The sequence below is a fragment of the Xiphophorus couchianus genome, chromosome 4 (genome assembly GCF_001444195.1).
Source record: "Xiphophorus couchianus chromosome 4, X_couchianus-1.0, whole genome shotgun sequence".
NCBI lineage: Eukaryota > Metazoa > Chordata > Actinopteri > Cyprinodontiformes > Poeciliidae > Xiphophorus > Xiphophorus couchianus.
The window spans coordinates 3,956,245-3,978,650 of record NC_040231.1 but is presented as its reverse complement, the minus strand read 5'-3'; the positions used below and the strand labels follow the sequence as shown (position 1 = coordinate 3,978,650).

General features: G+C 36.9%; 2 protein-coding genes, 1 long non-coding RNA gene and 1 other non-coding gene across 4 annotated transcripts; 2 read left to right on the top strand and 2 right to left on the bottom strand.

The window, feature by feature from the left end:
* Positions 1-1,969: 1,969 nt before the first annotated feature.
* e2f8 (E2F transcription factor 8) lies at positions 1,970-13,828 on the top strand. The gene is made up of 13 exons (XM_028014955.1): positions 1,970-2,269; positions 3,492-3,685; positions 3,752-3,902; positions 4,896-5,192; positions 6,016-6,177; positions 7,099-7,236; positions 8,143-8,352; positions 8,442-8,523; positions 9,202-9,685; positions 10,761-11,021; positions 11,097-11,220; positions 12,021-12,346; positions 12,800-13,828. Exons 2-13 carry the CDS (start codon positions 3,515-3,517, stop codon positions 12,965-12,967), a joined length of 2,574 nt encoding a protein of 857 aa, XP_027870756.1. The 5' UTR covers positions 1,970-2,269; positions 3,492-3,514; the 3' UTR covers positions 12,968-13,828.
* On the bottom strand, positions 5,022-19,208 carry LOC114143162 (uncharacterized). Its single transcript, XR_003595183.1, has 3 exons — positions 19,082-19,208; positions 10,694-10,925; positions 5,022-5,157 (listed from the first exon to the last, which is right to left on the bottom strand). It is a non-coding gene; the product is annotated as an uncharacterized LOC114143162 (long non-coding RNA).
* On the top strand, positions 14,794-21,996 carry csrp3 (cysteine and glycine-rich protein 3 (cardiac LIM protein)). The gene is made up of 6 exons (XM_028014958.1): positions 14,794-14,919; positions 15,901-16,055; positions 17,957-18,128; positions 19,105-19,234; positions 20,144-20,237; positions 20,935-21,996. The coding sequence occupies exons 2-6, from the start codon at positions 15,944-15,946 to the stop codon at positions 21,006-21,008; spliced, it is 582 nt and encodes a 193-aa protein (XP_027870759.1). The 5' UTR covers positions 14,794-14,919; positions 15,901-15,943; the 3' UTR covers positions 21,009-21,996.
* Positions 19,980-20,161, bottom strand: LOC114143814 (U2 spliceosomal RNA). Its single transcript, XR_003595331.1, has one exon. It is a non-coding gene; the product is annotated as a U2 spliceosomal RNA (small nuclear RNA).
* Positions 21,997-22,406: the final 410 nt, after the last annotated feature.

Here is a 22,406-nt window from a genome sequence, read left to right as displayed (position 1 = left end):
TAAGAAATACATTACCAACTAGACAAACAGTTAAAAGAAGGGATATTACAACATATGAATATTAATTATCCAATTATCTGCTCAATCAACTTATTTTATGAATGTTTTCATGGTAAAAATTTGGCCGACAAAATGAAAAACAATTGTCTGTTTTTCTTTGAATGAAGCAACAGTCAGAAGCTCTTTCTATGTTTTGGATCATTAGATTTCATAAGAAAATTTTTTTATTGTTGAGCAAGTAAAACAAACAAACAAACCAAAAAGCTAATTTTGCATTTTTAGTGTAATCAATCAAAATTAATCAATAAATCAAATTTTATTTGTACAGTACATTTCAGCAGCAAAGCATTTCAAAGTGCTTTACATCATAACAAACACAAAAACACAAAGTCCTGCAACATAGAATCAACAATCAAAACATGACATTAAGTCAAGATCCATCATTAAATTCATGAGTTTCAAATTTAATTCTAAACAGGTGGGTCTTTAGTTGAGATTTAAAGGAAGTCAGTGTTTCTGCTGTTTTACAGTTTTCTGGAAGTTTGTTCCAGAATTGTGGTGCATAGAAGCTGAAAGCTGCTTCTCCCCATTTGGTTCTGGTTCTGGATGCAGAGCAGAACCAGAACCTGAGAGGTCTGGAAGGTTGATACAACAGCAGAACTTTAATGTATTGTGGTGCTAAGCCGTTCAGTGATTTGTAAACTAACAACAGTATTTTAAAGTCTATTCTCTGAGCTACAGGGAGCCAGTGGAGGGACTTTAGAACTGGTGTTATGTGCTCTAACTTCCTGGTTTTAGTCAGAACTCCAGCAGCAGCGTTCTGGATCAGCTGCAGCTGGAGGACTGATTCTTTAGGCAGACCTGTGAAGACGCTGTTGCAATAATCAGTGCGGCTAAAAATAAACAACAGGATGAGTTTCTCTAGATCTGGCTGAGACATTAGTCCTTTAATCCTGGAAATGTTCTTCAGGTGATAGAAGGCCGACTTTGTAACTGTCTTTATGTGGCTCTGAAGGTTCAGGTCAGAGTCCATCACTACTTCCAGGTTTCGGGCTGATCGCTGGGTTTTTTTTGTAATAACTGAAGCTGGATCAATGCAATGAATTTTGTGGCAGGACAGTACTTGCCCCCGGGGCAAAACATTTGCCTTAGGGGCAAAGGGTAAATTATCACCTTTAACTCAGGTGTAAATCAAGCTTTTATCTGATGACTACAATGGGGAGTATATCTCCACCAAAATCGTCAGAAATTTTGAGATTAATCTCAAAAATTTACAGAAAAAACTTGAAACCCAGAAATTTCTATGGTTTCTTCCTGGAAATTTTCTGAAACGAATCTCAAAATTTCTGAATTTTTTTCTCTCAAAATTTCTGAATTTTTTTCTCTCAAAATTTCTGAATTTTTTCACTCACATTTTTGACTTTTCAAGTTCAGAAAATTAAATAAAAAATTCCACAAAATTTTGAGATTAATTTAAAATTTTCTAAATTCTTTGCGGGAAATTACTTCTTTTAAAAAATTATTTTCAGTGGCCATTGTAGAAAACTCACTGCATTTAGTAAACTAGTTTTGAACTATTTCAAATATACAAACTTACAATTTTCACCAATTATCATATATCCACCTTTTTCCATTATTACACTAGGACGGTTGGAACAAGTGGTAACTATTCGGTTTTATATAGTCGTATAGAAACACAGTTGTACTTTTTTAAAAACTACATTTTCTTGGATGGAGGTAGGTCATAAAATATTATTATACAGTGATATAACAACTGATTATTTAAGCCCCGGACCAGTTTAGGTTTATTATGTCTTCATAAATTAAACTAACAGAGAATATAGGCTGTTTGTCTTTTTCCCGGTTGGCTTTGGCGCCGAATGGGCGCGTAGTAACAGAGATATGGGGAATGTGAGGAAATAGTTTCTGATTTTAAAAACCCGCCTCTTTCTTGGTTTGGCATCAGGAAGAGGGAAGCTTTAGTGCGCATGCTCCAACAGGGCGGGTCAGATGTTGGTCATCATCACAAACTGGGCAAAGTTTCCCCACAACTGTAGTAAAGTTGATCACAAGACCGCGGATGTTGGCAGGAGGAGGGAAACCAAGAGACGGGAAGATTTAATGTCAAAACTAACGGACTTTGTGTTTTTCTCTGCCTGAAGAAAATCCCGATTTTCCACTTTAAAAACACATTTTAGCGGCACAACTTTTATCTTTGGAGTAACACTTTGAAGATGGGAATCTTTCTCTGATCGCTTCGTGGATTTTGGTGAGTATTTTAAGTGGAAACGGTTACAAAGCGTTCATGTTTCCTTGGTGGTTAACAGAAAACATCCAACTCTGTAGTGTGTTAAAGTTTAAAAGCGGTTGAAGTGCGGAAACGTGACTGGATTAACTCGTTTTGCGAGCTCCCTCTGTTAAACCCAGACGGTTTTGAAAACACAGCGTCTCTTTCTGGGCCGTAAGCTTCTTAAATAAATCTGTTTGTGGCTTTAAATTTGAGATTTTAGCGGAATCCGCCGCTGTTTCTGCCCGGAGATCTTCCGCGCCAAGCATTTCAAAAAAAATGGCTTACCTGCGCGGGCCGACATTCACTTCCGCCGCGCTGTCTCAGCCCGAGCTCCCATTGGCTGATTCTGGCGAAAAGGGCGGGGCTTGCTGAGCCGTTGAGCACTGCGATTCGATGGAATGTATGTCAGTTACCGCCAATATTTGTGCACTAGTTTATATACTTTTAAAACATATTTTCAATCATTTCATGTAATTCAACACCGTCAGGTGATAAATAATCTATCTTTATATTCTCTTCTATTCGAAAATAAACCTTTTAATGGTGTTGGGATGCCTAAACTTCTTATCTTGCATATTAACTAGGTATAAATCTGTTGTAGATTACAAGCATTTTAACATTTTGTCATGTTATGACGCTATTTGTACGCTAATAGTTCACAGAAAAACAGGATTTATAGTTAGATTAAGCTGCACATAAACTTGATTAACTAATAAGGTGGCTTCTGAAGGCTGATTTTATTTAGATATTTTTCAGATTTATATTTGTTGAGAGAAATGTTGAAAATGTTGCTGCTATTTTGTGTGGTTTGTCATATAAAATCCCAACAAAATGGATTGAAGTTTGTGATTATAATGTGAAAAACAATGAGAAAGTTGAAAAAGACATGTTTGTTAAACTAAGTTACTTTTACATTATTAGAAGTCATCCTAACAGACTAGACTTACCAAAGTTGGGTTTGAATAAACAACTAAAATGTAAACATTAAAAATGTTAATATAAAGCTTATTTTTTTCCGGAATGTTGGATAAAGTAAAATAATGGTACTTATAACCAGTTAAAGCAAAAATACTGACTGTTAGTGGTGTTTTGTTGTCATTATATACCAGTTCCACCAATATCTGGGGTCTTACCAGTATTCTTTCTCCACTGTGTTAGGATGATGGTTTTGTTTGAGCCCAAATTTCTTTAAATCCTCCAGAAATCAGAAGAGACGACTGCTCAATGGGGCCTTTCACAACGCCTAAAAAGAGAGCGGAGGCTGGTTCCGTTGACCCCTGGACGCCGACCTCCAACCTTAAAATGCTGATCAGCGCCGCCAGTCCTGAGATCCGGAACAGGGAAAAGGAGCTGTGCATGGACGCCGACGACCGGGACGGTTTGGACCCGACACAGGTAAACAGTTTCACTGGTGAGTAGATATGTTTGAGATGTATTTCTGATTGAATTTTTTTCTTATAGGACTCAGAAAATGGTGATGAGTCGGAGAAAATGATCAGCAGGAAAGATAAGAGTCTGGGTTTGTTGTGTCACAAGTTTCTGGCCCGGTACCCAGATTACCCGGATTCAGTTCTGACTGACATCTGCCTGGACGACGTTGCTACGGAGCTCAGTACGTCTGCATTTCTGTAACTAGTGCTGCATATTACTGTAAAAAAGCCTTTAAAGTGAGGATAAAAACTTTCTCATTATTCACTGTAATTTCAGGATGGTTAACATTTTTCAAGATGGCCGTCGTATTGACATAAAATGTTACAAAAGTTCATGATTTGAACTTTATGTTGATTATGTTTTCCTCTTACTCAGACAACTTTAAAGTAACAACATGTAGCAAAATCAATTGTCAAAACTAAAACTGATGTGTGACTGAGAGACTTAATATTATTAATATAATTTTTTTTGTTTTCTGTTTAGCAAATTACTGGTTACTAAATCTGACTTTTTGGTCTGCACAAAAAATCTGATGCAAACATAAATTCTCCATTTGAGCTATGACAGCCATTTTGAAAAATAGGCAGCAAAACCAGACGCCAAAACTGAAACCAAGGTGTTTGTGAGTCTCACACCAGTCAACTGGAAAGAGATGAAAGTGGTTGACACAAACTGAGAGGCGTCTTCTTAATGTTAGCACTTCTGCTCATTTTTTATGTGTTTGGGGTTGCAGCGTTAGCTGTCACTGATTTTTTTTATGTTTGTAGTGTCAGTGGAGCTACGATGAAACTGAAAGGCTTTGCAAACATTTTCTTGTTTTTTTCTGGACATTTTTCTTTTTTAGATTAGTTACAAAATTTCAAGCAAATTTTTGACTTTGAAGCTCAGATTTTTTTTTTTCTAGATGACTGAGATTTTTATCTCAAAATTTCTGAATTTTTCCAGAAAAGTTTAGACTTTTGAAGACAAATTTGCAAGTTTTTTGAAGCTCAGAAATGTTATTAATCTCTAAATTTCTGGTAGAAATATACTCCTTTTTTTTCCCTTCTACGATGGTCCTAATAGGCCGTTGTAAATATTCAATCACAACGGCCTAAACTACTTCGTCCGTTAGTTGAAATCAGTTATTTCCCTTTCAGTTGATTGGACAACGCTTAATTATTGGTCTCCTCAGGCGTGGAGCGGCGGCGCATCTATGACATCATGAACGTTCTGGAGAGCCTCCACATGGTCAGCCGCTCGGCTAAGAACCGCTACTCCTGGCACGGCCGGACCAAGCTGGCCGAGACGCTGGCCATCCTGAGGAGCGTCGGTGAGAAGCACCGGTACGGCCAGCAGATGCAGCAGATCCGGCAGCGCGTCGCGGACCGGGAGTTCGACTTCAGGCAGGAGGAGAAGGAGAACGAGGCGGAGGGCGGCGAGCAGAAGGAGCTCTTCTTCGTGGAGCATCCAGGAGTCGAGTTCAAAGCAGGTGAAAACAGAAACGGTTTTACAGATTATTATGACAGTGTAGACAGAAAAAAAAGAACAATTAAATTTTTCCCAACAAACTCAGAAATTTAGAGATTAATTTCAGAACATTTTCTAGAAAATGTTCAACTTTTAAAGTAAATTTCTGTGATTAGTATTTTTTTTAAAAAAACATTTTCTGGAAATTTTTCAACTTTTCAAACTCAAATTTTTGAGTTTTCTCTAGAATATTTCTGAGATTAGTCTGAATTTTTTTTCTAGCACTTTTTCAACTTTTCAAACTAAATTTTCATATATATTTTTTCTCTCTTTTTCTGAGATTAATCTAAGGATTTCTGAAATTTTTCTTGAAATTTTTCCGTGTTTCAAACTCTGAAATTTCAGGGGGCTTTTCTCTAGAATATTTCTGAGATTTATCCAGAAATGTGTGAGTTTGTTCTGGAAATGTTTTAATTTTTCAAAGTCAAAAATTTCCGAGTTATCGCTAAAATAAATTCTGAGATATGAAATATTCAGATTTCTTTCTAGCAATCCTTGTTTTTTTTTCTAGAATATTTCTGGGAGTAATCTCAGGAATATCTAGCAATTTTTCAACTTTTCAAACACTGAAATTTGTAGGGGTATTTTCTAGAAAATCTTTTAGATTAATCTAAAAATTTATGAGTTATTTTCTAACTTTTTTTTTTACTTTTCAATTTTCTTGTTTTCTGTCAGACATTTACTCCTTTCTTTTCTACATAAAGTAGCCCTCATACGCCGATACGATAAATCCATTCATGGTGATTTTAAATGTTTTTTTCTTTGTGTCCTTCCTTTCTTTTCAGCGTCAGTTAACAGTAGGAAAGATAAATCTCTTCGGGTGATGAGCCAGAAGTTCGTCATGCTGTTTCTGGTTTCTAAACCTCATGTGGTCAGTCTGGACGTTGCTGCAAAGATCCTGATAGGAGAAGACCACGTTGCAAATCAGGACAAGAGCAAGTTCAAGAGTGAGTACAGAAATGTGACTTTGTTTAATCTCTGGACTAGGGAGGCAAACAATTCATCAACTTATGATTAATTGTTGATTGATGGATTAAAATTGGTTCAAATCGGTTAACTAATAATGTATGACAATCAGAGCCATTTTAGATAGAACAAAAAGGAATAAATACCCCCACAATCAAAAAAATTTTTTGGAAAATTTTGAAATTAGTACCAGAAATTTTCTAGAAAAAACTGGATAATTTCTGAACTTGAAAATAAAAAAATTTGCTAGAACAAAATCTGGAATTTTGAGATTAAACTCCGAAAAAATGTGGAAATTTCTTAGTTTCAAAAGTCAGAATTTTAGTTAATTTTAGTCAAAAGTCAACACTTTTTGACTTTTGTAAATTATTTGGGTTCTAGAAAAAAAGTCATTTTTTTCTAGAATATTTCACATATTAATCTCCAAATTTTGGAGTTTTTCCCTAGAAAGTTTTGACTTTTTAAACTCAGAAATGTCCACGTTTTTTTTAATAGAACATTTCAGATTTTTTTACTTTCAATTTTTCAGACTCATAAATTTCCATGTTTTTTCTAAAATACTTCTAAGTTTAATCTCCAAATTGTTTGTTTGTTTACTCCATCGTAGTGAACGTCCACTTAGACCTTTTTTTTATGTTGTACTTTGGCCTCCATCAAGTAGAGGGCGCTGTTGGTCATCCTTAAATGTGGCTGTTGATATAGGATGTTTATGTTATGAAAAGATGGTCAAACTCAGGTTTTTGTCAAAATGGCCACTCATCAATTAATCGTTAAGATCACTTAACTTTACATTAACTATATCTAAAGTGATTAATCAATCACTTGCGTCTCTACTTTAGTTTTGTAAAGTGATTGCTTGTGCTGAGAGTAGATGGTATATCTGCTTGTTCGGGTGTTTGCAGCCAAAGTGAGGCGGTTGTACGACATAGCCAACGTGCTGCGGAGCCTGAAGCTGATTGAGAAATTCCACGTTACTGAAGCAGGAGGAAGGAAACCGGCCTTTAAATGGATCGGACCGGTAGAACATCCACCAGTTCAAGGTATCGACCCAAATCTTTCCTGTTTTCACGCTCAGGGAAGATTTGAAAATGCAGAAATTACAAAGAGGTATTTTCAAGGTTTGGAAAGTACAGAAAGTCGAGTTATCATTTATTTTGTGTTTAAGCTTTTAATCTGAGTAGGAACATCATTTACTTTTACACAAACTAATTTGTTCAACGTAATGAATATTTATTTTTCTTAATGGCTCAATCTAAATAAAATAAAAGCGGGCTTGTATTTATATGTTAGTTATTAAAACTGGGGATATTTTTGTTAAATTTGCATTTTTGTTCTTCGATATATGACGGCATGTTAGGGCCATTGTAGATAGAAGAATTTCCCCCCAAAAAAACTTTTGAGATTAATTTCGGAAAATTTATAGAAAATAAGAAAACTTCAAGGTTTCAGTAGCTGAAAATGTACGAGAGAAAGGAAAAAAAGCCAGAAATCTTGAGATTAATTTGAGGAATTTTCTAGAAAAACATTTCAAGACACAAATGTGTGAGAAATTTTTTTTAATACAAAATATTTTTACTTGAAATGCAGAAACTTCCAAAGTTTTTCCAGAAAATTAATTTTAACATGTTCTTCCAAATGTTCACCTTTTCAGACATTTAAAAAGATTTAGAACATTTCTAGAAAATTTCTGAGATTTAGCTAAACATGTCTGAACTTTTGGGCTGAAATTTACTCCTACTTACATTAAATTTAGCTATTTTTAAGTTGACCTTGTCCCTGAAGTAGAATGTAAAATACCATCACAAGAAATTATTAATAACAGTAATAAATAAGGTCTTGTTTTTAGTTTCTATTGTTTTTAATCTGGAAAAGTTTGAAAACATGAAATATTTGTGATTCGTCTCTTTTTTGCTACTGAATTTTCTTTGCTCCATCTTCTGTAACAGATTTGTCAAAATCCTCGCCTGAGTTTCCATCCAAGAAGAAAAGAGTCCTTGAACCGTCTGTGGAAAACTGTGCCAAAAACCTGTTTTCTTCATCGGGGCCCAAGCGTAGCTTCACACGGCACCCGTCCCTCATAAAGCTCGCTAAAAGCATCCAGGACGACCGGCGGAAAATCAGCTCCGCCCCCAGCAGTCCCGCTAAGTGTGTCCTTGGTCAGTAGGGGGCGCTGTTCTGCAGAAGGAGTCACCTCTCCAGTTTTTAAGATGTCAGATTAACACATTCGTTCCTCCTTTGTTCTCAGGTGATTCAGCTAACGTGGATTTTCCAAGCAAAATGGCCCAACTTGCTGCTATTTGTAAAATTAAACTTGACCAGGAATCAAGGTGAGATCGAGCCGCAGAATGTAACGGTCTGAATAACTGTCCTACAGCTAGAGTTAGGTGATAAGTCCAATTAATTTTTGGAAAAAATTTATTGTTTTTTTATTGATGAACTCCTTGGGGTTTTACAGCTTCTGTTTATTAGAACATTTTGTCCTTTTTCATGTTTCTATTTAGGTTTTAACTGTTTCTGAAAACAGAACAAGCTCTTTAAAAAACACCTGGATGGTTTTTGGCAATAAGTTAATGTTTTTTAGTGTCTGGAAAATGAACAAAAACCTTTGAACTGTAACTTCACAAAGCACTGCCTAGCAACCCCAGCAAAGGCCATGTCCGTTGCCTAGCAACCCAAGCTCAGTTCCAGCATGTTTGGTCAGCTGGTTTTGGAGACAGACTGAAATCTCATTATGCAAGAAAGATTTTGTGCAAAAATGTAACGAACAAGTTTAGACCTTTCCTAACCCTTTCAAGGAAGCATAATAGATCACTATATAACATATTGAGTCTGATATTGTCACTCCGTTAGCGTTTTCTGTTACTCTTGGTAAGCCATTTCTCATCCGCTGCAGATTTACCAAACAAACAAAAGTTTTTTGTTTCAGTAGCCAGCTTAGCATATTGATTTTGTGTCAAAATGAGGAGAAACCTGGTTCTTGACCGAGAGCTCTGCCTTTGTTCCAGGCCAAGAGAAACTCCGCCCGCTACAGAGCGAGGCCCGGCAGCAGAGAGGTTACCGCCAACCGCCTCCGGTCACATGGAGCCACCCAAAATGCCGCTAACGGCAGCAAATCAGGAGCCTGGAGTCCACCGCACGCCGCTAGCAGGACAGGCTCCCGGCGCCATCACCTTCATCCCGACACAGTGTTCGCCCCTGATCCCCGTCCTGCTGCCTCAGCAGCGGGGCAACGGGCCCTACGCCGTCTACCTGCACCCGTCCTCCCTCAGGTCAAACGCTCTGTCCAGGCCGCAGCCCACGAGCCTGGCAGTGCGCTCCATGACGTTCGAGGAGAAGACGGGCCAGAGTCCGAGCGCGCCGTCTGCGGCGAAGAGCCGACCGGTGTCCATGGAGTCCGACGGCAGTCCTCTGACGCTCAAACGCCAACGTTCGGGTTCCACCACAGAGAGCAGCCCCTCGAAAGCCAAGCGGTCCAACCTCAACTTTAAGGTGAGGACAATGCATGAAGGGCGGTTGCCATGGTAATGTACACTATTTTCATTTAGAAGGGCGTATCCTTAAAAAGTCTTAAATTTATGTGTCTAACATTAAGGCTTTAAAATGCCTTAGATTAACTTTTTTTTTTATAAAGGTTTTATTGGCTGTTGTGGCTTTTATTTGATAGTTAATTGACAGGAAAGTGGGTCATGAGAGACGGGGGAAGACACGTGGCAAAGGTCGCCAGGACAGGAATCGAACCTGCGACAGCCACGTCGAGGACTAAGGCCTCCATATGTGGGTTGTGCTTAACCTCTGCGCCACCACAGCACATCCCAAATTAACTTCTAAAGTTAGTTGTTAATGTTGTTCCCACGTCTCACATTTTGACTTGTGGATGGTATTTAATCTCATAAACTGTTTCTTTTTATATACATGGGTCTTAAATTTATTTATGCTTCTAAAATTAAATTTGTGAATTCATTAAAAAGTAAGTTGGCCTTTAATACGTGAATCCAAACTAGTATTTTTATAGATCTTAAATATCATTCATGATGGTCTTAAATTCATGTATCTAAAGTTAAGGCCCTAAAATGTCTTTAATTCATTTTAAAAGCTGGCTTTTAAGTTTTCTCTTATTTCAAGCATTCTGAGATATTTGCACTAGAAACTAGACTAAATTACTTAGCAAGATTTTGTGTTTCTGTAGTGTAGTATTTTAATCAAATGTTAAATTTATTCACTTTAATACAAAACTGCACAATTTCTATAATCAAGCACATTTAAACTCCCCAAACCTTTAAAACAACTAATTGAAATGTAAATATTTAAGGATTTTGTCTTTTTGCAGAGCATTTACAGAATATAATTTACCGTTGGAACCAGATATTTTGGCACAGACACATTTTTAGATCAGCATTTTAGTTCCTGTTGTAGAATGTCGATGCTAAGGCATTATTGATAACAGTAATAAATAATGTGAATTGAAACATTAGTGTTGTTTGTAGCTGGAAAACTCACCTTAAAGGCTTGATTTTGAGGTGTCAGCGTCTGAACCCTGATTCTGACGTTTCCTCGCTCCGTGTAGGACGGCTCTCCGAAGCTCGGCGAGATCTTGCAGGCCCGCCTGAAGGCGCGCCGCGGCACTCACCTCGTCAGCCGGCCATCGCCTCGCGCGCTCCACCTGGACCCGGAGTTCGTCAAAACCCCCGGCGGCGCCGGCCCGACGCTGGAGCACAGCCTGGAGAGCCTCCTGGACAGAGATGACAGGCCGGTGACCTCTGACCTCGAGGCGGGTTTCACGCCGGTCCGGGCGGTGCCGCTCACACCCGGACAGATCCACTCTGAGGTGAACGATCAGCTCCGCTGGGTTCAGGGGAGGAAAACGTTTGGTTTAACATCCAGTCCGTCTCGTTCTCTCCAGACTTTGGTTCCAGCCGGATATTTAATCCCAATTTCTCAGCAATCCCTCATCAGCTACAGGGAATTACAAAACTCTGGAGAAGAAAGCAACAAGTCCTCTTACATCTACCAAACACCGACTGCAGGTGAATACCTTCACTTTAATCCCAGATTAGGAAAGCAAATGATTGATTAAATGATGAATTAATCTATGGTTGTTTGGTATTACCAATATGAGCGGCCATTTTATTTTTTTAAAATGCAATTTTCTCTTATAAGAGGGTCGACTGTATTTCGTATAAACACAAAAGGCAAAATTTTTATAATATGTTGAATTTTAAAAATACAACTGAATAATATTAGGGTCATGCTAAGAAAATAAGAACAATAAAATTATGAGAATAAATTTGAAATAATAAAAGAATAAAGTTGTAATATTTCAACTTTATTCCCATATTGTTTCTACTTTATTTTTGTATCTTTTTTTTTATTCTTGTATTTTTTTAACTATATTTTCATATTATTTAAACTTTATTCTCTATTTTTTAAAATCTTTATTCTTGTGTTTTTTCAAACTTTATTCTCATTTTATTACTCTATTCATTGATTATTTCCATTTTATTCTTGAATTATTTCAACGTTTTAAGAAGCAGTAAAGACCCGATTCAAAGTACAAAAATGTGAGTTTTTGGTCTTGAAAGATTTTTCCTGAAAAGGAAAATTTATCTGCACAAAATCTGTTTGTGAAAAAAATAGCATTTCATGTTCAGGTGTTAATTTGACAAAGAAATTATGTTTTAAGCTTTAATTTTTCATTATTAAATACAACACTGTGGGTATTTTGAATCATTTCCTAACTCAACGAGAGCCGATAAGTGAGATCCTTATTGGAACCGGTATTGATGAATTCTCATTGATCCGCTCCGTATCATTTTTCTGTCCTCAGGCTCCAGACCGGCCGCCGCCCTTGAAGTGACCCCTACCAACCTTCGCCTGAGCAAACCCCCGGCTGCCGCCGTCGCCTCTCCTCACCAACCCAGTCGGGTCAGCAGTCCCAGCCCGGCCATCCTGAACTTCACGCTTCAGAACTTGGGTCTGATCTCCAGCCCGGGCGGTGCCTTCGGGTCCTCCCAGCCTCCAGAGGGCGCCGGCGCCACTCCGGGTCCGCTGGGCCTGCAGCCGAGAGGCTTGGTGTTCATCAAGCCCGTCTCGCCCGTTCCGGTCCAGCCGTCGCTGCCTGGACAGCCGCTCACTCTGATCAGCCTGCAGCAGGTAAACAGCCGATCTTCATCGGCGCAGACTGAGAGTTTGCATAATGTACACGGTTATTGTTGGCGGCCATTTTTCTTCCTTCCTTCAATTCTTCTCTGCTTCCTTACTTCCTCAATTCCTTCCACACTTTCTGTTTGTTGACCTCCATCCCTCCTTCATTCTTTCCTTTCTACCTTATTTCCCTTCTTTCTTCTTTATTTCCTTCCTTCATTCTTTCATTTTTTACTTCCTTTCTTTCTTTGTTTCCTTTCTTCTTCGGCTTCTTTCTTTCTTGTTCAGAGTGGATTATCTGGTAATCATGTCATTCCTCAGGAAGCCGAGCAACATTTGTTTGCAGCTGGAAACTTTCTAAACTCAAGTTTAAAAAAAAAAAAAAAACTAGATTTGAAAACTTTAACTAGGACTTCTCACAGCCTTCCTTCCCATCAGTTCTTTTATTTTTCTGCCTTTCAGCCTCTGATGGCCACGCCGAAAGCGTCGGGTCTCCCTCAGCACAGCTTCTTCCACACGCCGGTCCCGCTCTCGCCTCTGGCTGCCATGGTAACCGCTAGCGGCCAGCCGGCCTCCAGGACTTTTTACGTCCCTCAGAGGAAGCTGGACGTCTCGGCCGAGGACTCCTGATGTTTGGGTCAGTTGTTCAGGGTCGCGCTCTGATTGTGATTTTAGTTTCTTTACGTTTTTTGTTACCTCTGAACATTTCGCAGCGTCCTGGCGGCCTTTTGTTATCAGTCATAAAAATAGCTGCCAAGCAGACTTTGGCTGAGGCCCAGCGGAGTTATGGAAAACTGATACGAAACCGGTTCAGATACCCAGGAACACTACCGCCCTGCTGCATGTGATACTGATTACGACAAGCATCAGGGCCAAACTAAGGAAAAATAAGTAAAATCACTGAAATAAAGTCAAAATATTATGAGAATGAAGTTGAAATACTACAAGAATAAAGTTTATTGTGGTAGTACTACGACTTTATTCTCATTTTTTCAACTTTATTCTCATACGAGTTTATTTTTGTAGTCTTACAATATTATTCTTGTATTATTTCAGTTTTGTTGTTGGAGTTTATCCTCGTAATATTCTGACTTTATTCTTGTGATTTTATTTTTTTGTTTTCTTAGCGTGGTCCTAATACTCCGTCGATGCTGTCGCTTCCAAGAACTAAATTAAAATCTGCATCTTCATTTTTCATTGCTGTCGACTTTCTTGCTTTTCTTTACTTTTAATATTATGAGTTTTCTTTAAATTAAACAATTGGTCAAAACTTCATTATTGTTGTAGTAAAACTGAGATCACTTTTGCACATATGTACATGTGAACTGTTGCCGGAGTAGAAATCTGAACTATTTGAATATTTGAAGCATTCTAGGAAACAATTTACTGTTTGATGGGTTTAATTTATGAGGAAACAAACTTTTGTTTGTGATGTCTTACTCCTTGTAAAATGTTGAATAAATTGTAAGATAATTTTTGTAAAAACATCAACTCACCTGTTTTTTTTTTTCTTTTAACTTCATAAAATTTCACTAAATAGATTTCAATATAGAGAACACATTTAAATTCAGATTTCTTTAATGAATGGATGTTTGTCTAGTTATGCTAATAAGTGAGTTCCTGCATGTCAGAATTGTCTAAATAAGTTGTTTTTTAACTATAAATGGTTCAGTCTTTGGATCGATGCATTACGACCACATCAGCAATGATGGTTAACGGTGCATCAGTATGAAGTATTATATTGTAAATACTGAAAACAGCTAAAAAAACTGTTCAGATTACATCAATTTAAAAAAGATAAATGCATTAATTAATTTTCAGCTTTTTTAGTCCTATCATCTCCAAACAATAAATGTGAAACAAAACTGTTACAAAATGTTTGCTAAGACTCACTGATCTTGAACGTTTCCCTTGGAGTTCCCCAAGGCTTAGTGCTTGGTCCATTGTTTTTTGAGCACATAATTCATGAAATGTAAAAATTTTATAATGCAAATTATATTCAATTGTGAAAATGAAACCTACAAATGTATAAACTGCTGTGAATGCTTATATCTTTAGTGTTTTCCAGACTATTTATAGTCAGGAAGTACAGTTCTAATGAAATATGTACATTTTAACTGTTAAATGTTTCTCTTGGAGTTCCCCAGGGCTTAATGCTTGTCCCATTGTTTTTTGAGCACACAATTCATGAAATGCTAAGAATTAATAGAACAAATTATATTCACTAAAAACTAAAAACTCTGTTCAATGATCTTTCCATAGTGTAAACAACTGTAAAACCTCGTCTTAACAGCAGATATTTTTAGTTTTTCCATCAGAGAGCGTTCCCTTGTCTGCATGGAGTCATCCAAACCAACATTTGTTGTGACGGTTTAGGAGATGCCACACAGACGCAGCTGTTGGAGCAAACAAATGTTTGAGCTCCTGATGTTCAGGCCTCTTTCAGCCGCCGATAAAAAGTCGGAGGGCTTGGATCTGTCACAGGTTATTTTAGGAGGAGGCGTCAGCAGTGGTCTGTGCTGATGGAGCGTATTTAACCCGACTGGGAGCGTTAACAGCCACATCAAACCCACAGGCTCAAGGTAAGGAACCATTTTATTTCAACAAACTTATCAGAACAATGTTTAATTTTGCAATGAAACCACAGAAAAGTGGTGCTTATTTACGTTTCTAATGAATTTGTGTTTAAAAAAATAAATCTTCCTACAAATGCAACTGGGTGGTTTTTGTTTTTGAAATGCCACATACCAGCCATGTGAGGTGGAAACATCAGGCCAGTCTAACCTTCACAGCCGCTTTGGAAAAACAACCGGCATGTGAGAAAACATCGATTAATCAAAATAATATCAACAAAAATGAGAAAACCATTTAGTTTTGCTGTTTGTAAATAAAAATCTAAAAACTAAACTAGAATCAGACTTGTGACACAGCTAGTGATGATATCTTCAGGAGGTAAACATTTAAGTATTTTAGTAATTGATTAATTGATTATTCTGGCAATTAGTCCATTAATCGGATAAAAAAACTGGCATATTCTGCAGATTTTTCATTTAAGCCTTTTCATAAGTGTTAGAAATACATTAAAATGTGCAAATAGACAAATAGTTAAATTTCTTTTTTAAATAAAAAATAAATCATTTTATTCCTTTGGTGGACTTTTGATCCTTTTCTAGCAAATGGTGAATCTGCAGCTGGAAAAATACTGAAATCGTAGGACATATTTAGAGACAAAATGATTTTTCTACCTTAAATGCCAAATGTATTTTTTTCTCAAACAGGTTTTATTTCTGCTTTTACTGTTGCTTCAGCTAATTGCCTTTTCTACAGTCATGCTTCTGTTAACGATTAATTGATTACTAAATTAGTTGTCGATTATTTTGACTATCGATTAATCGTGATTAATCCAATGAATCGTTTCAGTTGGATTTCTAATTTTAAGCAAACTCAGCTTAAAAAAACTGTCTGAATTTTCAGGTAAATTGATTTGATCTTTGTTTTCGCAGCTCTCTTTTTGACCGAGATGCTGAAGAATAATTAACAGGATAATTTTTTTTAATTTCCAGTCTTATGTTCAGGTGCTGATAAATATCAGAGGAGGTTTCTAAGATGCCAAACTGGGGCGGAGGCACAAAGTGTGCCGCCTGTGAGAAAACGGTTTACCACGCCGAGGAGATCCAGTGTAACAGCAGGACTTTCCACAAAACCTGCTTCATCTGCAGTAAGGATTCTGGTTACTTCTTCTCACTTTAAAATGATTTATTTATGTAAAACAGGGACAGTGCATTAATATGCACTATTAATATAACAGTGACCACGCTGTAGGATAGACCAAAACATGAGTTTAAACATTGGACATGAGTATAAATATGACCATATCTAGAAACTTTCTGAGATTAATACCATCAGTTCTGACTTTATTAAAATTGACTGGATGCTACGATTGATATATATTGCAATGTATTTATTGCTATTGATTTATTGACCAGCCCTACAGAGCTCTGATATGTTCAAAGCAAACCCTGCTCAAATGCTCAGGCGACTTTCGAGGCGACTGGATTTTATTTTGGGACATCAGAGTAAAAGTTGATGATGGGGGAAAAAAAAGGAGTGGTAAATTACAAAATACTCAGACAATCCCGAGATTAACCTGACAATTCAAAATTCAAAATTGTCAGGTTAATCTCTGTAATTTTCTAGAGAAAACAAAAATTTCTGAGTTTGAAAAGTCAAAAGATTTCCTGAAAAAACTGAGAAATTTTGAGAATAATCTCAGAAAATTTCTGGAATAAAAGTCACAACTCTGAGTTTGAGAAGTTAGAAATTTCTGAGTTTGAGAAGCTGAAAATGTTTTCACAAAACTCAGAAATTTTGTGAATAATGTCATAAATTTAAAAATAAAAACAAAGCATGGACATTTCTGAGTTTCAAAAGTCAAAAATGTTTGAAAAACTGAAACAAACTTTCTGAGATTTTGAGGTTTTTTTTAGGACATTTTGAACTTCTCAAATTTTCTTTTTTTTTTCTTTCGGTTGAAATTTACCCCCCTTTTTTCTATCTACAATGGCCCTGATACACCATCCTAGAATCCAAGTGGAAACTAGAGCACAAACTCCCACTTGAAGGTCATGGTTATATTAAGGTTATATTATGGGGTTAAGGCCATGAATGCTTCTGTTCTCTGCACAAACTCAAAACCTCCCAGCTTGGTGTCCGTGTAACTGATCCATTATTCCACCGGGAAGCTCTGAAAGCCGTCTGTGATAAACTCATCCCACCTGCTAAGTGTTCATCTTCTCTCCAACATTCACTTCGCACTCCAGCGTTCTCCTGAAAATAGCAACACAACACATCTGACTTTGTGTGCTGTCACTGTTGACTGATAAACCCGGCGAGATGAGAGCTTTATTTAACTTCTGTTCCTCCAACATGACATTCCTACAACGGCAGATTAGGCCCACTGTAGATATATAAAAAAAAGAGCAGTCAATTTCTACTAAAAACTTTGAAATTTGAGAATGATCTGTAGAAAAAAATCAAGCATATTTTTGATTTTGACAAGTTGAAAATTTGATAGAAAAAATTTTGTAGAAAAAGAAAACAAGGAAATTTCAGAGTTTTAAAAAGCCAAAAATGTGCTAGAAAAAAAAAATCTTAATTCTTGAGACTAATTTCAAAAACTTGTGAGAAAAAAAAAACTTGAAAATTTATGAGTTTGATAAGTAAAAAAGATTGTCTTCTGGATATTTTCTGAGTTTCAGTCAAAAATGTTCAAACTTTTGAGACTCAGAAATATCAAAGTTTTTTTTGCAAAAACATCTCCGTTGTAGCAAATTTGCAACTTTTCAAACTCAGAAATTTCTTTTTCTTTTCTAGAAAATTTATGAGATTAATATTAAAATGTGAATTTTTTATAACAAATTTGCATCTCTTGGAACTTTTCTTGTTATTTCCAGAAAGTTTCTGAGATTTTTTTTTTTTTAGCAGAAATTTACTTTTTATATTTTCTTCTCCTTCTATTTACAATGGCACTAATATACTGTCGTACATATCTCAGTCTGCTTAAATGGTGGTTGCCTGAGCGTTGGATAAAACATTTTTGCCCTGTTTTTGCCCCCACAGTGAGCTGCAGAAAAGGGCTGGACAGCACCACGGTCGCAGCACACGACTCTGAGATTTACTGCAAGTCGTGCTATGGGAAGAAATATGGGCCAAAAGGCTACGGATATGGACAAGGAGCTGGAGCTCTGAGCTCTGATCCTCCAGGACAGGATGGAGAATCGCAGCTGCAAAAGTACGGCTTAAACACCAAATAGGTCATCAAATCAGATTAGTTGATTTAACACATTAAAGGTGAACTGCTACACTTCCTTGAACAGGTTAAGATACAGTAGGTCTATGGGTGATGCACAACATGTTCATTACATTTTTTAGTCATTCTTAAATAATGAGATTTTAGTTTGATCAGTTCTGACTATGTTGACCGATTTTCACAACACAGCAAAAACATTAAATCTTACTAAGTGTTGTCTAGTTTCTAATGTAAATATCTTTGTACATTTGACTTAGAACAATACTAACTTACAGGTAACCTTTCAAGGAGATTGTTTTAAGTAGATAATTACTTAACATTGATAAAAGGTACTAGTTCCACTGGCAGATTATTTTACTATTAAAATGGAAAAATGTTTTTTTTTTACCCCTCCAGGGGTCTTTTTGTGGGCTCTAGTGTCCCTTATACAGAGGTAGGCTGACAGGAAGGGGGAAGACGTGCCCGGGAGTCGAACCCGCGCAGGCCGCGTCGAGGACTCAAGGCCTCCAAATATGGGTCACGCTGTCCGTTACGCCACCACGGCACGCCCGGAAAAATGTCGTTATACGTAACTGAAATAACCTGCAACTGAAACCGCAACTTTTTCATCAATATTAAGAAGTTATGTACTTGAAACAAGCTTCTTTATCTTGCTAGAATGTTACTAGTAGGTTGGTATTGTGTAGTAAGATATTTGCACTGGAAACTAGACCAAAACATGACCAAATGTTCTGGAGGTTCACTGGAGTTGCTAGGCAACGGGCTGGGCTTCACTGGGGGTTGCTAGGTAACGGCTCAGATTGTTACTGAACAATCTGGCCCAAAAATAATGTTGTAGAGGCCAAAGTTTGAAGGGAAAAAATTCTAGAAAACCTGAAGAACTAGTTTTAAAATAATACAAATTAAGTGTGGCTGTGGTTTCATGGGATGTTTACCTGTCTGCTCATTTTCTTTGTAGCTCTAAACCTCGACAAGCCTCTTCCAACCCCAACGCCAGCAAGTTCTCGCAGAAGTTCGGCGGCTCGGACCACTGCCCCCGCTGCTCCAAAGCGGTGTACGCAGCTGAGAAGGTGATGGGAGCAGGAAAGGTAAGAACCAAAATGAAAACTTTAGTTTGAAAATGAATTACAATGAAACACAGAGACTAACAAACATTTACTTTGTGGAGTCCTTAACTTTCCTGTGCAGGAACTTTGGCCCGTTCAGAATACATAGTTCTCATGTGACATCACACTTCCGGTAACTTTGTTAGTGAAACCATCTTGGTAGGTTTCCTTAACTAACTGTCATGACAGTTGCTATCAAGTTGACAATCTTAGGCAAGCCACAAGCTTAGAGCTAGCTGTTGCCTTGTTCCTATATAATTTATAAACAGTATAAGTACAGTACAACTATTACTAGATCACCATTTTTGAGTACTCTACCCACTGACTTGTAATACTGAGATAAATATAATTGATATTTACTGTAGTACTTACTGCCAAACTAGTAAGGTTGGCTAATGTTGCTTCTATCTGCTAGCTAAGACGGACATGTAGCTTACCTGTATGTTACTTCCTCTGCAGGTCATAGAACCTTGTAGATTAATAATTTCATTTTGTTAACGGGGTTGTTCTACCTTGGCAGCGTGGCTATGCGTATTATGTAAAATAATTTTTGCCCTCCAGCGTTTTACACAAAATTTCCAGTAGTTAATAACATGCAAGGTGTCTATATTTCCTCTTAGCTGGTGTGGAAACCATCTATGCTTTATGCTCAGCTTGCCTATCAAGATGGTACATAACATTTCCAGTTCAGACTGGGAGAAGTTAGTAATGCCATTTAACAGTATAGAGTGGATGCACCATTCCCAGATGTACTGCAATACCAGGTTGATGCTTGGAGTGGACGGAGCAAGCCCCTAATCCAGTTCCCTGTCCCAAAAATCAACTTAATATGTGGTCCCCATGTAAGGGACTATCAGCCCAAAATAATAAACATTTATATTGTGTTTCCAGGCCTGGCATAAAACCTGTTTCCGCTGTGCTCTGTGTGGTAAAAGCCTGGAGTCGACTACAGTGACGGATAAGGACGGAGAGCTGTACTGTAAAGGTGAAGCCATTTATTTACAGTCTAAAACTTTACACAGTCCTTGGGGAAATACGATATCCAGTCTTATATTGGAGGAAAGTCAAATAAAGCTTCACTATACTACTAACCCAACTGCATTTGTGTGAACACAAACATGGCTGAAAATATTATCGCAATATAAGCGTTTTATATCAGTCGATATCAATAATTATTGATTTATTTATTGTTTTAAATATGTGAAATATGGCCAAGCTAGTTGTGTAACCTTTACTGGTTTATTCAATTTTCACTTAATGCCGCTGTTTTTTAAATTCTTGAGCTACTATGAAGCACAGTGGCAAAACCTTTGCAAGTTACTCAAGTCGTTGCTAGGTAACTAAAGAGTGAGTGAGTTAGTTGATTCCATCAATTTTGCTTAGTTAGCTGCGAGAGATTGAGCGGCTAATGTCCTTCCTATGCCTACATCTCTCAGAATGCTGTGCGGTTCTGGGTCGGAGTTCAGTGAAATTATTGAACATTCTAATATTCTAGTATTAGACGTATAAATAGGCAAACAAAAGAAAAAATAGTAAATTTACACCAAAAATTTCCAAAATTTAGAGATGAATCTAAAACAAATTCTAGAAAAAAACATGGAAAGTTAAACCTTTGATACGAAAGAAAATTTATAAACTGTATTCTATGAAACTGAGACGTTGATATACATTTCTCTTTTCAGTTTGCTACGCCAAAAACTTCGGCCCAAAAGGATTCGGTCTGGGCAACGAGGCCATGTTGGAGGAACGAGAATAAACCGGCCGTTCTGCTGAAGCTCGAACCCGATCACAGCGTATCAAAGCTGGAAGATGGAGGAGCACAAATCAAATCCTCAGCAACTACATTATGAAAATTATGTGGGAAAAATGTATGCAACACTAAATAAAACGTTTTGTTACATTAAAATTCATTCTGAAGTGAAATTTATAACAAAAGCATTAAAGTTGGTTTATTAATGTGCTAATATCACATTTGGCTACCTGAGGAAAAAATCTGTATATATTTTTAAATCAGCTTACATGAATTCTGGTAATGTCACTTCTTTCTTCAACTTGTAAAAACAAAAAGAGTCATACTTTAATTTAGATTTTTAGTAAAACCTTATTTGAAAAATAAGAGCAATCAGTAACAGAGGGAGTAAATGAATCACCTCCAAACAAATTAAAGCAAAAGTCATAACTTGGTGATATGGATCAAAATAAAATTTCTGATTTGAGTTTCTTTTTCTCGCTTTCTTCTCTAAAACAATTAGTAATGACAGAAAATATTTTCCAAAAGCAGATTTTATTTCAATCACCCCTTGTGTGAATTGAATGACAGTTTTAAGGCCAGGCTACAAGAATGTTTGTTTAATTATGACCATAATCATAATATTAGCAGAATAGAGTCATTTTTACCAGAAGAAAGTCTTAAAATTACGAGAAAAAAAGTTTTGTGATCAAGATCTGCTACAACCAGCTCAGTTTGAGTGGTTCTTTCTCCTAGTCGTTTCTAAATCGACTTTATTCTCATTTTACTACATCTGTATTCTATTAATATTATGACTTTATTCTCATCATTAAAAAATGAAAAAATTTTAGCATGTTGACCTGAATTCAGAGTCCAAGTAAACAGAAGTTGCAAAACTCATATGCCAAACAAGATGGCTGCCCTGGCAGTGCTGACATCACTCTGAACTATTGGAACCCCAGGAGTGAACTGGTGAAAAGTAATCCAGATTTTCCCTAAATTAATCTAAAAAAAATAAATAACTAAAATTTGAATAACTTTTTTTCTATTAGATAGAAAAAAAGTTGGACAATTCCACCAGAAGTAAAACATTTGAGATTAATCTCAAAAATATTTTAGAAAAACAATTTGGAAACTCCTCTGTTTGGATAGTTGAACATTTTTGACTTTTGAAACTCCAAAAGTCTAAAAGTCACAAGATTGAAATTTTGTTAGAAAAGACAGACAATTAATCTTAGAGAATTTTTTTTGGAAGTTTCTGAGTGTCAAAAGTTTCCATTTCCATGTTTCTTCTAGTAAATTTTCAACTCTTCAAACTCAGAAATGTTTTTCCCAGAGAATTTCTGACTTCATGCCAGAAATGTACCTTCTATCATTTTTCCTATTTACACCCAATAAGTACAAAAGGGAGCTTAAAATTCAACT